Source organism: Panthera pardus, unplaced genomic scaffold (genome assembly GCF_024362965.1).
Source record: "Panthera pardus isolate Hobbes unplaced genomic scaffold, ASM2436296v1 HiC_scaffold_8, whole genome shotgun sequence".
Lineage (NCBI taxonomy): Eukaryota > Metazoa > Chordata > Mammalia > Carnivora > Felidae > Panthera > Panthera pardus.
In genome coordinates, this window is record NW_026527013.1 from 113,616,526 (window position 1) to 113,632,551 (window position 16,026).

General features: G+C 39.6%; 1 protein-coding gene across 1 annotated transcript in view; it reads left to right on the top strand.

Moving 5' to 3' along the window:
• The window catches only part of DNAH11 (dynein axonemal heavy chain 11), a 358,971-nt gene that overhangs the window by 138,842 nt on the left and 204,103 nt on the right, over positions 1 to 16,026 (top strand). The window contains exons 31-34 of the mRNA XM_053898599.1: positions 7,742 to 7,873; positions 9,685 to 9,845; positions 13,428 to 13,584; positions 13,706 to 13,851. Of these exons, the coding sequence (XP_053754574.1) occupies positions 7,742 to 7,873; positions 9,685 to 9,845; positions 13,428 to 13,584; positions 13,706 to 13,851 (596 nt within the window). The remainder of the gene's footprint in view (positions 1 to 7,741; positions 7,874 to 9,684; positions 9,846 to 13,427; positions 13,585 to 13,705; positions 13,852 to 16,026) is intronic.

A 16,026-nucleotide genomic window follows, 5' to 3' on the forward strand; every position in this document is an offset into this window, starting at 1 on the left:
CAACCCTCAGTTTGTCCTCCATATTTATGAGTCTCTTTTGTTTTGTCCCCCTCCCTGTTTTTATATTATTTTTGTTTCCCATCCCTTATGTTCATCTGTTTTGTCTCTTAAAGTCCTCATATGAGTGAAGTCATAGGATTTTTGTCTTTCTCTGACTGACTAATTTCACTTAGCATAATACCCTCCAGTTCCATCCACGTGGTTGCAAATGGCAAGATTTCATTCTTTTTGATTGCTGAGTAATACTCCATTGTATATATATATACACCACTTCTTTATCCATTCATCCATCTATGGACATTTGGGCTCTTTCCATACTTTGGCTATTGTTGATAGTGCTGCTATAAACATGGGGGTGCACGTGTCCCTTCAAAACAGCACACCTGTCCCTTGGATAAATGCCTAGTAGTGCAATTGCTGGGTTATAGGGTAGTTCTATTTTTAGTTTTTTGAGGAACCTCCATACTGTTTTTCAGAGTGGCTGTACCAGCTTGCATTCCCACCAACAATGCAAAAAGATCCTCTTTCTCCACATCCTCACCGACATCTGTTGTTGCGTGAATTGTTACTGTTAGCCATTCTGACAGGTGTAAGGTGGTATCTCATTGTGGTTTTGATTTGTATTTCCCTGATGATGAGTGATGTTGAGCATTTTTTCATGTGTCGGTTGGCCATCTGGATGTCTTCTTTGGAGAAATGTCTATTCCTGTCTTTTGCCCATTTCTTCACTGGATTCTTTGTTTTTTGGGTGTTGAGTTTGATAAGTTCTTTCTAGATTTTGGATACTAATCCTTTATCTGATATGTCATTTGCTTATATCTTCTCCCATTCTGTCGGTTGCCTTTTAGTTTTGCTGATTGTTTCCTTCACTGTGCAGAAGCTTTTTATTTTGATGAGGTCCCAGTAGTTAATTTTTGATTTTGTCTCCCTTACCTCCGGAGACGTGTTGAATAAGAAATTGCTGCGGGCAAGATCAAAGAGGTTTTTGCCTGCTTTCTCCTCGAGGATTTTGATGGCTTCCTGTCTTACATTGAGGTCTTTGATCCATTTTGAGTTTATTTTTGTGTATGGTCTAAGAAAGTGGTCCAGGTTCATTCTTCTGCATGTCGCCATCCAGTTTTCCCAGCACCACTTGCTGAAGAGACTGTCTTTATTCCATTGGATATTCTTTCCTGCTTTGTCAAAGATGAGTTGGCCATACATTTGTGGGTCCATTTCTGCGTTCTCTATTCCATTGATCTGAGTGTCTGTTCTTGTGCCAGTACCATACTGTCTTGATGATTACAGCTTTGTAGTATAACTTGAAGTCTGGGATTGTGATGCCTCCTGCTTTGGTTTTCTTTTTCAGCATTGCTTTGGCTATTTGGGGTCTTTTCTGGTTCCATACAAATTTTAGGATTGTTTGTTCTAGCTCTGTGAAGAGTGCTGGTGTTATTTTGATAGGAATCGCGATGAATATGTAGATTGCTTTGGGCAGTATCGACATTTTAACAGTGTTTGTTCTTCCTATCCAGGAGCATGGAATCTTTTTCCATTTCTTTGTGTCTTCTTCAATTTCTTTCATCAGCTTTCTATAGTTTTCAGTGTATAGATTTTTCACCTCTTTGGTTAGATTTATTCCTAGGTATTTTATGGTTTTTGGTGCAACTGTAAATGGGATCAATTCCTTGATTTCTCTTTCTGTCATTTCATTGTTGGTGCATAGGAATGCGACTGATTTCTGTGCATTGATTTTATATCCTGCAACTTTGCTGAATTCATGAATCAGTTCTAGGAGTTTTTTGGTGGAATCTTTTGGGTTTTCCATATAGAGTATCATGTCATCTGCGAAGAGTGAAAGTTTGACCTCCTCCTGGCTGATTTGGATGCCTTTTATTTCTTTGTGTTGTCTGATTGCAGAGGCTAAGACTTCCGATGTTATGTTGAATAACAGTGGTGAGAGTGGACATCCCTATCTTGTTCCCAATCTGAGGGGGAAAGCTCTCAGTTTTTCCCCATTGAGGATGATATTAGTGTTGGGTCGCTCGTATATGGCTTTTATCATCTCAAGGTATGGTCCTTCTATCCCTACTTTCTTGAGGGTTTTTATCAAGAAAGAATGCTGTATTTTTTGAAATGCTTTCTCTGCATCTATTGAGAGGATCACATGGTTCTTGTCCTTTCTTTTATTGATGTGATGAATCACGTGAATTGTTTTGCGGATATTGAACCAGCCCTGCATCCCAGGTATAAATCCTACTTGGTCGTGGTGAATAACTTTTTTAATGTATTGTTGGATCCAGTTGGCTAATATCTTGTTGAGGATTTTTGCATCCATGTTCATCAGGGAAATTGGTCTATAGTTCTCCTTTTTAGTGGGGTCTCTGTCTGGTTTTGGAATCAGGGTAATGAATACACAGTAAAATCCTAGTGCCTGGTCCTAAACGCTGGTTCCACTGTTTATAACTGTGTGAGCTTGAGCAAATTCTCATACATAAAATTGGAATAATGTACCTCCCTCATAGGGCTATTGTGATGATTAAATTAGAATTATGTACGTATATACGTATATGCCTACATACGCGTGCACACACACAGTGCTTATTAGGTAGTAAGAGCTCATTAAATGTCAGCTCTTATTATTTGTTGCTGCTGTCAGAGAGGAACTAGATGAATGACCATGGGGCTGATACTGAGCTCGGTGCACCACTCTTTGTGAGAGTGGAAGCATGGCCTGAGTGTCAGGAGCCACTTCTTCATTTGTGCTCTGGGTTTCTTCTGATGTGGACTCCCAGGATTCCCTCAGTACCTTTTCTCCTGTGTCTTCCTGTTCTCATCCTGGCTCATTGCTGTCAGTTTATAAACATTCCCAAGTGTCTCATTACTCACAGGCAAAATAACTAGCAAAATTGATTCCTTTATGTCCCATCTCCCATTTTCTGCTCCAACCCTGTAACTTGGCTCATTCTTATTTGTCTCCATGACCCCATTTCCACCACTTGACTGAATCGCATTGTGTTGTCATTAGAAGTACTTCCTCTTGCTTTAATACTCTCCCCCTTATTTCATGCCTGTTTGAATTCTCCTTTGCCACCAACCTCTTGGACTCTTCTTCAGTTTTCTTTTCTTGATTTTCTTCCTCCTGCTCCTTTGTGGCTTTTCCTTATGGTGCTGACTTATGTTCCTTTTTCTTCTCACCATACCATACATCCCTGCTAATTTCATCTACTTTTATGTCTTCTCCCTTTCTTTTGTAATATGCTCATGACTGTCATCTCCAGCCCAGACCTCTCGCCTCAGGCACAACCAAAAAGCATATTGGGCTTCTCCATTGAAAGTCTGATGGGCACATCAAGCCTACAACATTGAAAATATGTTCACTCTTCTTCTCAAACCTGCTTGTCTAATGTTCTCAAGCTCAGAACAAAGCACCAATGGCCTTCACCAGTTTCTTACCTAGAAGCCCATTTGACTCTGACTTTACCTACTGTCTAATCAACCACCAGATCTCTTCCGTTACCCTAAATATATCTGTTCTCGCTGCTTCCCTCACCACTTCATTAATATCCTGGTTCCAGACACTTTTCTCACTTGGATGGCTCTGTCTCCCTCCCTCCTCTCCAGGGCTGTTTCTCTCTAGTCTTGTTTCCCTCCAATCCATCATCACAGGCAGAGAAATATTTTAAAAACAAATATCGAATTATTAGCACACTTCCTAGAACCCTTTAGCAACATCTTGTTGCCCTTGAAGTTCAGACCCTTCAATAAGCTGGCCAAGCCCTGTGTGTTTGGACCCCTCTTTCTCTATCATCTGTACCTGTGTGGTCTACCACACTCTGCCCTTCTCCCATGCTGCACTTCTTTAAGTTCCCTGACAGGGTCACCTGCCATGTGCTGGGTGTTCACATGGGTGCTTCTGGTGGCTTACTCCCTGCTTCTGTGGGTGGGCAGCCTTTGAGTTTTTACAACCTAAATTACACTCATCCCTTAAGTTTTAGCCAAAATACCCTTTTCTCTGAAATGTCTTTCCAAGCCCTTGATTAGGCAAGGCCCCTTTTCTGTGTGCCATTGTAGCTACTTCTTGTTCCAGCAAAATGATTATAGTTATTTACCTGCATTCTGCTTTGACCTGTAACCCCTGGAAACAGTAATCACGTTTGTCTTGCTGTGTGATTGAAAGAACAAAATTGTGCTTTGGTGCGTACTGTTGCTGTTCTTCGTTTGTTCATTTCTTCCTTCCTACATTCCTATAATGAGTGCGTACTGAGATGATGCCTTATGCTGGCCACTCTACCGGGTATGGGATTGTGGTAGTGAATAAGACATGTAAGGGTCTTGCTCCTTTAGAGCTTATAGTCAGGGGAGGAGTCAAATAGTAAATAAGGAAATAAGTAACTGAATGGTAGGATACTAGTAAGTACCACGAAGAAAAGAAAATAGGAACCTATAGAATAATGGGGTAGGGGATGATAGTAAATGGGATGACCAGGGAAGGCCAGTCTGATGAGGTGAGTTTGAAGTAAGATATGGATGATGACAGAAAGCCAGCTGCACAAAGATCAAAGGGAATATGTCCAGGCACAGGAAAGAAAGAGTTTCTGTGGCCATGAAGCAGCCGTGACAGAGGGACGTCAGGAAGGCCAGGCAGGCAGAGTGATGTGCGGTGGGAAACGAGTGGTGGCAGGTCCTAGAGGGCTTTGTGCTCACGAAGAGGAGTTTGGATTGTATTGGAAGGAGGCTTCTCTCTGGTTCAGGATATATGCTCTATTTATGCTCCAGCTAAAGCTAAGGTGTACGAGGAAAACAGCTGCTTGAGTTTCAAGGTGAGGTATAGGCAGTTGACTTAAGGCAAACATCTGTGATCCTAGCAGAAACTCTTATAACACTGCTTTGAGCAAGGGCAAGAATAAGTGCTGATTACATGACAGGCTATATGTTTTCTTTTTTTTTTAATTTTTTTTTTAGCTTTTATTCATTTTTGAGAGCGATACAGTGTGAGTGGGGGAGGGGCAGAGAGAAGGAGGCAGAATCTGAACCAGGCTCCAGACTTTGAGCTGTCAGCACAGAGCCTGATGTGGGACTCGAACCCACCAACCGTGAGATCGTGACCTGAGCTGAAGTTGGACACTCAACCAACTGAGCCACTCAGGCACCCCGACAGGCTATATGTTTTTTAAAAGCTGCCAAGGTACATTTTATATGTCATGGGCCATAAACTTGTAGGTATTGATAATATGACCATCTAGTGATAGTGCCTGATGCTACCACCGAAATGATAGACCTTTTATAACTCTATTTTTGTGGGTACAGAATTTTATGGCTTAAAAAAGAGCATTGCTAGGAACGTTTAATCCCGAAAAATGTCAGATCCCCAACATAGGATGCTGAACAGATAATGTTGACGAGCTGTATTTTTAATCATCTTTCACTTGGATGAACTTTTGTTAAAAATGAATCAATAATGGAGAAATCACAGGTTGTAGGAGCCTCAGACAAGACAACGCATGTGAAAGCACTTGAAATTATAAATGTTCTCACAAGGCATAAGTTATTATTACTGTCATTACAGCCAATTCTTTTTAACCAAATACTGGAACTGGTATACAAGTTGAGACTTTAAAGACTGGCTGTCTCAACCAAGATGAGAAAATATGCAATGCCAAAACACCTCTTTTCTAACCAACATGCATATGAATTTTGTTGGTCAGCTTACATGTGCAGAGGCTAATAATGTACACGTATTAATCTACTCAGCAAAGACTGAGTACCTACTGTTTGACAGCTAGCCCCTTAGTGGCTCTGGGGATAAAGTCATGTACTAGACAGGCACACGTATGCCTTCATGGAACCTAAAATCCAGGGGATAGTGAACATGGTGTGTGTGAAATAATGATCACGTGTGCTTTTTTTTTTTTTAAATAAAGTGGCCACATTTTATAGACGTAAACTATTAAAAGTAGATAAATGCTTATAAGGATGTTGTATATTGTGAATGTCTAAAGTAAATATTTTTTATTCCTTTGAACAAACTTTCCATTGGGTTTGATTTTGAATCCCTTTCAAAGACCTTTTTTTATAATAAAATTTTAAAAATGTTTATTTTCACAGAGAAAGCACAAGCAGGGGAGGGGCAGAGAGAGAGGGAGAGAATCCCAAGTAGGCTCTGCACTGTCAGTACACAACCCGACGTGGGCTCGAACTCACAAACTGTGCCATCATGACCTAAGCTGAAATCGAGTTGGACGCTCAACCACCTGAGCCACCCAGGCACCCCTGTCTCGAATGCCTCTTACACAGTGGATTTCTCCACCTCAAAGTTGGTGGTGGGTTGGTCTTGCTGAGGCTGGGAGAGAAAATTTGTGTGATGTGACCAGTAAGAGCTCAGGCGTTGAAGGCATACTGTCTGGATTTGAATTACCCCTCCCCTGCTAATATGCTTGTGCCTCAGTTTCTTCATCTGCAAAGTTAGGATAGTAATAGATTTTTGCAAAGATTGAATCGAACGATGTGGACAATATGGTTTGTCAGTGCCTGGCACCTTGCACAATCTGATTTCATATAAACTGTGTGTTATGGTTATTACCTTTTGGCCTGCCTTCTCCATTCATAGTACAGTTACATAACCTTCTCCAGTTCAGCTGCACAGCGGGCTTGGGGAAGTCTGCAGTGTTGGCTGTTTTCTGGGATGTGTTAATAGTGCTGTAGGAAGCGTGTTTTTGACAGGAGGTCACAAAGGTTTGAGAGCCTCTGGTGATGTGTCATATTCACTCATTACCAACTCTCTCAGGAGCTCTAACGGTTTGTAATTGACTTTCCTTTGCGGGGCGAAAAAAAGGAAAAAGGGGACAGTATTATTTTACTCTGTTACCCTGAAATAAGGCAGAATTTGGCGGGGGTGGGGAGGCAAGGCTGGCTAATAAGCCTTGAATAAGGCAGACATGTTCTGAGTAAATAAATATGCTCACAAAATGACCGCTTAAGAGAGTAACTTTAATTTAGATTTGACACAATTAATGGTAAATATTTTATATCAGATCTAGTTTACACATGTATGTATACCCTCAAAAGTCTGAAACTGAAATAGTTTCACAAAACAATACACATTCTTTTGTAATGCAACATTTTCTATTCCATTCTCTTCCCTGTAATTCCATTTCATTCCCTTGCATTCTTTGGAAAGAGACCTGTAGTGTGAAAAATATTGATGTAAGAAATCACTGGACCTAATAAGAATAGGGATATGAGTAAGAAGAATTAAGTGGGATAGTCTTCCCCTATACGTCTTAAATATTGTCAAAGTAATTGTCCTATCCCTTACGCAAAAAACAAAACAAAAAACCCAAATAACCAAAACCACTTGTTATTTAGTTCTTACTATACTTTTACAGAGGTTAGCTCAATTTGACTTTTCAAATTTGTAATCTTTTCTATCCCAGCAAAGTTGTGGATTTATCATCATTAGGGCAGAAAGTCAGTGCAGTGCAGGCAGAAAACCTGGCTTCTACCTCTGGCTTTGTCATCACTCATGTTTGCCTGCCTTCTTGAGTCTCAGCTTAGGGTGAGAGGGGTGTTAAAATATTTATTGTATTTAAAGTAATTAATTTCATAACATCCCTTCCTTTCTCTTCTACTTTTAGGCTGTTTGAGGGCTAGCTGAGATACATACTTGAAACGGTTTTGTAAGCTAGTGTGCTCTTCACAAATTGGACTGTTGGATTCTATATTTGTAACCCTTACCTTCTCTTTACGAAATTTCTTGTAGATTTCTCAGTTGAATACACTGATAGCCCTTTTACTGGGAGAACTTCTACCTGGAGATAGGCAGAAGATCATGACAATTTGTACCATAGACGTCCATGCCAGAGATGTGGTGGCCAAACTTATTTCTCAGAAGGCAAGTTCATAGAAATTTCATGTATTGTGTGTTGTTTCCCAAAAGTGGTGTTTATTGTCAAGAGTACTTCCAAGAAAGGTGTTTTTTAAGTTGTATATTTTTAATTAGTTCTATGAATTTAGTTACACTTACTGTGAGTGACTTTGATTTAAGTAATTATCTTCATGAGAGTTATCCCAAGTCTTACACATCAGAGTTTTGCCAAGTCAGGAACCTCCAATCCATACCATCTCAAAAACTAACCTAGGATGTAAGAACCTCGTGGAGTCACCGTGTTCGTTTCCCTGTCTTCAGGCTTTTCTACACATCATCATCTTGGTCTGCTGGCCTGTGGTTTTCACCTCTCTGGCTTACCCAGCCAATAGCAAAAAGATTGTCATTTAAAACTTCTCTGTGTGCCTTTGATTAGTTTCCTTTGGAAGAAAGAGGAATATTGGTCACCCCCCCCCTTTTTTTTTTTAAAGGCTAAATGACATTCTTTGCAGAAGTCACTTTCAGGGCATGAATATCCTTTTGACCTCTGTACAGAGCCTTTGTGTCTCCTAAATACTGGCACTGTTTCCTGTGAAAGAATTTCCTCAGCTTTTTGCTAAAATACATTTCTACTTAGAAACGTCACAAGTGTGCTTGTCTCCTGAACAACATTGGTGAATCATGCCTGTTGGCTACTTTCTCCTCACCCCTCTTTTGTCTGCTGGTGATGGCACTCTAAAGCAAGACCATTCCTTTTACAATATGAATGCATGTATGTATTTTGAAACGTTTCCTGTTGTTTTCCTAGCTCTTTCTCAATTTATTAAAATCAAAGTGAATTTTCATTCTCTCCAGAAAGTGCCAGCGCTGCTTCTTTGTGTAAGCCATAAATGTAAAAAATACTTCTTCCAAGTTCAGGACCATCAGTGATATTGTGTAATTGCTAATCCAAAACTGATCCCCTCTACCACTTACCAGGTATTCTCATTTTGATAATGGACCATTGGTAACTATTCTTTGATTATGACCTTCCACCTTTTTACATACTTTATTATGTTTTTTCAGTGGTGATGGCTTACGGTAGGGTGAATTGTGATTTAAAATATGTCCTTTGTACTCAAAGAGGTAAAGACTTTGTCTAATTACTGATCATCTAATATATACAGTTGTACGATGTTGAGATGTATGTAGGCATCAGAACATTTAGTAGATAATAATTTTGGTAACTTAAATGGCTCCCAAGAAGTCCTAGGGTCACAAATGTATTGAAAGAGACTGGAATTGTTTTTTCAAATTGGAAAAAGAATGGATAGGATTAAGAAAAGAAAGAATGGCAATGAAAAAAAAAAATACTATGATTTAATTTAATGAAAAATGAAGTGGAAAATCTACTAAAAGCAAAACTGGCTTTAGAATGGACTTTGTTGAAAGTATAGTTTATTGATACCTCTGACATGAAGAAATTATGGTTTATATGTTTTACTACAGAGTGTATTTTTCCATCTGATTTCAATGATAAGAGTATAAAGTTAGAAAAGGGATCAAATCCCCTGGGCTGATTCATAAAAGGGGAAAAAAGCATTGCTTGAACAAATTGATGTTGTTTTACAGTAAAAGCCTTCTTAAAATGAAGGCTTTTATTACACATAGTTTTGATGAAGTATTGGACCATCTGCAGTTGTGATTTGCAATAGCCTGAAGAGATTGCTGTCTTGTGAGAATTTTAGAGATAAAATGTGAATCAGCAGAACCGATTAGGTGAATAAAGTGTGTTGCCTCAAAACACACATTGTACTTGTAATATCTTGTGATAGGTAATGATCTTGTGATGTTTTCAGGTTGTCAGTCCCCAAGCCTTTGCTTGGCTTTCTCAACTTCGTCACCAGTGGGAGGACTCCCAGAAACACTGCTTCGTAAATATCTGTGATGCCCGGTTCCAGTACTTCTATGAATATTTAGGCAACAGTCCTCGGCTAGTGATCACTCCTTTAACTGACAGGTAACAAAGATAAGTGGAAGTCAGCTGAGAAAAAGTGAACCAGAGTAGTCCCCTAGTGTGGGTAAGGGTGTGTGAGATGGAACAGAAAGGTGTGAGAGAAAATGATGAACAAACGTGGAAACTATGAAAACGTGTGTAAATGGGCTAATGGAGTCGCATGGTAGACATTGACTTTAGTTTGAGACAAGGTCAAGAGAACCAAATTAGAGAAGCAGAGATAGAGACACTGGATAGACAGATCATGAAATCATGACCAGATTAATATGGCAGAGGGCAGCCCTTGTGATCATTGAGTCCATTGTCTCCTGTTATCCATGGCTAACATTCTGATTCCACGGTTTGTAACTGCCTCCCACAATTGCCTCCCTTTATGGAAAGTGTAAACATAGGAATTGCCTACATTCAGATTAATTTTTGAGGGATTACCTACAGTGAAGAAAAGAAAAGTGGGAACATAGGTCCATGAAATGGTTTAACAAACACTTAGGAAATACTGTGCTGAGCGCTTTTCCAGAATTAATTAAAGAGACAGGGGTCCTGCTCTCATAGAATGCACTTTCTCGTTGACTGTGGCATGTGAATGGCTGGGAATGAGGAGGAACAATAATCAAATTAACAGAGTTATTTTAGGTGGTAATATATGGTAAAACAAAAATGAAATAGGGTGATATGTTAAAAAGCATTTTGAATGGAGAGTCCACTATAGATTGGGTAAGGGGATATTTGAGTTGGGACGTAAATGACAAGTAGGAACTAGCTATGCAAACATCCTAAGGCAGAAAGTGACAGGCAGAGACAAGTGCATAGTTTCTAAGATGAGAAAGACATCAGCCCGTTCAAGAGATAAACACAGAGCCAATATGGCTCAAGTAGGTCAAAGGGGAGGGGATTACCATTATTAAAAGTTCATTGCCACTTGACTTTAAGTCAATATATACATACCGTCAGAATGTTGTAGGAAAGGATAAACCACTTTGGCATGAAATTCCGTATTAGTATTCCATCCTCTGTTGAATTACTTGGTGAGAGAAAGCATGTATATTCGTGGGCATTCGTGAAAGAGGAATGACACCTCAAAATCACAAGAGTGTTCCTACTTTTCCAGTTTCACCATACATACAGTTTATCTGAGAATGAAAGTGTAGGCATTTTTCTTTCTGGGCTCCTGGGTATCTCGCTTGAGCATCTGACTTCAATTCAGGTCATGATCTCACATTTGTGGGTTCGAGCCCCACATCAGGCTCTCTGCTGACAGCTCAGATCCTAGAGCCTGCTTTGCATTCTCTGTCTCCTTCTCTTTCTGCCCCTCCTCTGCTTGTGCTCCGTCCCTCTCCATCTCTTAAAAAAAAAAAAAAAAAAAAAAAAAAAAAGACAGTGTCAGCAGTTTTAAATATGTCAGTAAAGCTGGCTTGTGTTGATGGTCTTAGGAAGTCCGTGAAATACTTGCACTAGCTTTGTGATTATTCTTGCTTGTATTAATCTGCTCCTGATTTCATCACTGATAAATTGTAATTCTGTTTTTCTAATTCAGTTCTCTTTAACTTGTCTCTAATTAAAACTCTGTTTGCTATCTTAACTGGTTAATTTATGTACTTCTTTCAGTGTGAGAGATTAAAATTTGTATCTTGACAAAATCACTTGAGAGTAGTCAAAACTTCAAATGCTAAAAGTCTACTATATATGTGCCATTATAAATAAAGATGAGAAGAAGGGAAGCACAGGGTGTAGGAGAAGATGGGAAGAGACACTTCAGAGTGTGCCAGTAAGTGAGGACTAATAGCTTATTAACTTTTTGATTAAAAAAAAATCACTATGTGGTTTATTTGCAGCTTAAAAGGAAGCTGAATGTTCATTTTGATAGAGTGAATGGTGCTGTGTAAGATGTTCACTTGGTGAACATTTCTTTTCCATTACATTTTTTGGGTTGTTTACTAATTGTTTACATTAACACAATGTTGCCTTCCAAACATGCTCATTACATCTCGTATGATGTTGATCTTCCCCTTGTGTGTGGTAGGCAGGGCAGTCAACCTCCACAACAGTTCCTGCTTCCCTACGTGGGCAGGTTCAGAGGCGTAGGTCAACCAGCTTGTAACTGAGAGACCTGGGCTGGAGTGCAGGTGGACTGGGTAGGAGTGTGAAAGATAAGCCGTTACAGACAGACCCAAAACATAATGAGGTCAAGTCCATGGAGGCAGATGTGTCACTTGCATAAGTAACAGTCCAGAGGAGAGGAGCTCAGTAGTACAGGCTGGCAAGTGGCCAACATGCCAAACAAGACTTCCGCCTTTGTTTTGGCAAGTGAAAGAAGGCAAAAGATCTAGAAGGAGCTGTTGTGGGATTTCTCTACAGCATTTCAGCACACAGTGTGTTCATTGGAGTTTGGTCACTTGGCTGCTCCTGGCTGGAGGGTGGGGGGAAATCTAGTTGGAGCAAATAGCCACATGTCCAACCAAAACTTGGAACCATGAGAGAAGATTATTAGCAGATAGTCTGCAGTATAAAAAAATACTGTAATTCCTAGTTCAGAGGTCTTTGCTTTCCATATTCATTGTAAGATGTGCTTAAACATGTGATGACCGTAAAATATAGATACACTTTACATTTGCATAAGTAATTGCTTCTGTTTGCCTAGCACTCTGAATTTTTTAAGGCATCTATCTTTGGCATTTTTAATGAATCCGTACAATAAATTCCTCATATTACAGAGGCACGTTGTAATACGAAATGAGAGGCACATTGATGTCAAAAGACTTATTTAAAATTAACATCTGATGATTGGCAAAGTAGACCCTAGTCCCTTGACTACAGATGTCCATGTGTATGTCTTTCTATTAGGTCCACTGTCTGTAGTAAGACAGAAGTAATTTATGAAAACCTCATGTTAGATCCTTGCTATTTGTTAGTTTTTCTTCTTTTACAAGTATTAAATTCTGTCTTTGTATAATTCTCCTCAGCCGGAGAACCTCTGAATCTTTCCTGTAAAAATAGGTATTATCCTAATCTAAATGCATGTAGCAACATGTTCAAAATGAATTCCTGATATATATTTTAATGTAACAAATTTTGTTTTGTGTAGTTGCTTTATATATTGAAATACATATATATTTGCATACTTTACATTTATATATATTTACATATCTCATCTTTTAATGTATTCATTAAGTATCAGTTTAATGAAGTCAGTGTTTAATTCATCACCAAGATTTCTGTTTTTCTTTTATAAACAATAGTTTTGAGACGTTGTCTGACATCAATAGTATCTCTACCTAGACATATCAGAAATTCAATGGCATTACAAATCAAGTGTTATTTGTATTGATACACAGCTCTTAGAAAATAAGAAAAAGCAATACATGCTTTATTTTTTTAAAGTAGCCAACCTAAAATTAAATTTGATATAAATTATTATTCTGACTCTTGTTATTGCCACGAACAAATCCTAGGTATATTAATATTGATTGTTATGACCATATTGTAGAGCCTGACTTCTTAAACTAAAAAAACAAAGTTGTATTCTCCATTATGTTTTCTAGAAATATGATATCAGCCTGTAACGTTGGTATTTTTTGTTATTGAAAGGTGTTACATCACTTTAACTCAATCACTTCATTTAACCATGAGTGGAGCCCCAGCTGGCCCAGCAGGTACAGGAAAAACAGAAACCACCAAAGATCTTGGACGTGCCCTTGGCATGATGGTTTATGTATTCAACTGTTCAGAGCAAATGGACTACAAAGTAAGATAGTCATAAAATGTTATATTCTGACAATATTATTTATTCCTGATTTGGAATGATTGAAACTAATAGCTCAAAACCTTCTTCTGTTAAATTCTCAATGGCTCGCTCTGTGATTTAGTCCATAGGAAATATCTATAAGGGATTGGTGCAGACAGGAGCTTGGGGCTGCTTTGATGAATTCAATCGAATTTCTGTGGAGGTTCTGTCAGTGGTGGCAGTGCAAGTGAAAATGATACATGATGCCATCAGAAACAGGAAAAAGAGGTGAGTAGCGCCTGGCTTCTTTCTCTTGTTACGGATACAAAGAGAAACATAAAACAGTGAAGCAAACCTCATCTTCTTCGCTTGCTGCCTATCTGCGTCTTGTAAAATGGATAAAAGCAAACCTCATCTTCTTCGCTTGCTGCCTATCTGTGTCTCGTGAAATGGATAAAATAAGAGGAACTGGTTTATTTTGAAGAATGATTTTGAATAACCTCCTATTTTTGTTAGCGGTTTTTAATTGTTGAATGCAACAAAGGTGTACTACATTTATACGTAAAAAAAAAAAAAACCCTCTTGATGATGCTAAATCCACTTAGCAGTTCTCCGTTCTGTTCTAACTTGACCTTCTGTTTGCACTGGACACAATCGGTCCCTCCATTCTGCCGGACACGCTTCTTCACATTGGTTCCAAGACACCACCATCCTCCTGGTTTTTTCCCAGCTTCAGGGATGCCCCTGGGCTGATTTCTTCTCATCTACAAAATCAGAAAAAGTATAGAAACTATCTTACTGATCATCGTGGTGACTAAATGCAGAGCCCTGGGACAAGTGTCTGGCACATAGCCCTGTATCAGTGTTTGCTGTTATTTTTTGTTATTATTTTCTGACCTATCAGTACTAGATGTCACAAGGTTCAATCTTTGGGTCTCATTCCCTTGGTAATTCCACCCAGTCATGTGGCTTTGAGAACCATCTGTCTGCTGGTGGCTGCTGGGTGCCCAGACTTCCTTTCTCTGATACCTTGACCTCCAAAGACAGTGCCTGTTGGAGCATCTCAGGACTCCACTTGCTGCCCCGTAGGCCTTTTATATTTAATAGATGCAAAATCAAAATCCTGGTGTCTCCACCAACACTGCTTGCTCAATGTTCCATCACAGCAGAGTACACACTACGCTCTGCTCGTTACTTGGTTACTCCAAAAAAACTTCCCAGATATATCCAGAGCCTAACAGCGTCTCAACATGATGCCACATTCTAAAAGACAAAACATGACTGGCACTTGGGGACTGATGGCTTAATTTGAGAAGTTAGTATTATAGTGGTTTCCTTTATAACATTTGTTTGTGGTTTTCTTTGCACTATTTTTTGTATACAGGGAAATCTCATTTTATCTGGCCTACCCACTTACTCTCACTCCTTAGGGCATTTTGCTCAGCTAGCTGTCTTATCCATAGGGACGGTTCAATCTCCCAGTGAGGGAAAGCCCCTGGAAACTGTGACTCTATTATAGAAGTTTTCACTTACTGTATATGACATCTAGAAATTCCCACCTCTTAAAAAACCTCTCAGTGCTTCTATCGTATGGCTCTGGGATACCACTTGACTATGACCACATGTCTGCTGCCTTACCTGCCCCTACTCTAAGACCATGTTAGAGAAGATTAGATTCTTTCCTTTTTGACTCCCCCTGCCCAGATGTATTTCATTTAGTTTTTAGTCAAAATCTTATTATTTGATGTAACCCAGATGTCATTTGAGACCATCCATTCTTTACTTTTTTTTTTTTTTTTAACATTTACTTATTGTTGAGAGAGCATGAGCAGGGGAGGGGCAGAGAGAAGAGAGGAAGACACAGAATGCGAAACAGGCTCCAAACTCTGAGCTGTCAGCACAGAGCCGGGTGCGGGGCTCGAACTCACAAACCGTGAGATCATGACTTGAGCCGAAGTCAGACACTTAACTGACTGAGCCACCCAGGTGCTCCGAGGCCATCCTTTCTTAAGGAGATTTAGATAACTGATCCGTGCAAGGATTTCTGGATACTCCTAACTATACTTACTGGTAGTTTCTTCTTTGTCCATGTCTCTGTGTATGTAAGTTGTACCTGTTTGTCTCAGGCTGGCCCATGGACAGACGGCTAGTCTTCTTGATGTTTTCATGAATTATTACATGCTCTTTATATTCAAGAATTTAAGAGGTGGAACCATGCCTCAACAACAAAGCCTATGCGCATCTTGCTGGCTCTACCCCCTCAAAGTCTATACCCTTCACTGTGGCTATCCCTGCTGTATCACGGGAGAGCACGCAGGGGCCCTTTTACAGCAGCTCCCTCTCTGTGAGTGGCCCTGTCAGGCTTCTCTGCCTTCCCTGGCCTGATATGCTGGGATTGAAGATTTCTCCCTTATTACCTTGGCTATACAAAATCCATCTTCTCTTAGTTATCTAGTATCTGAG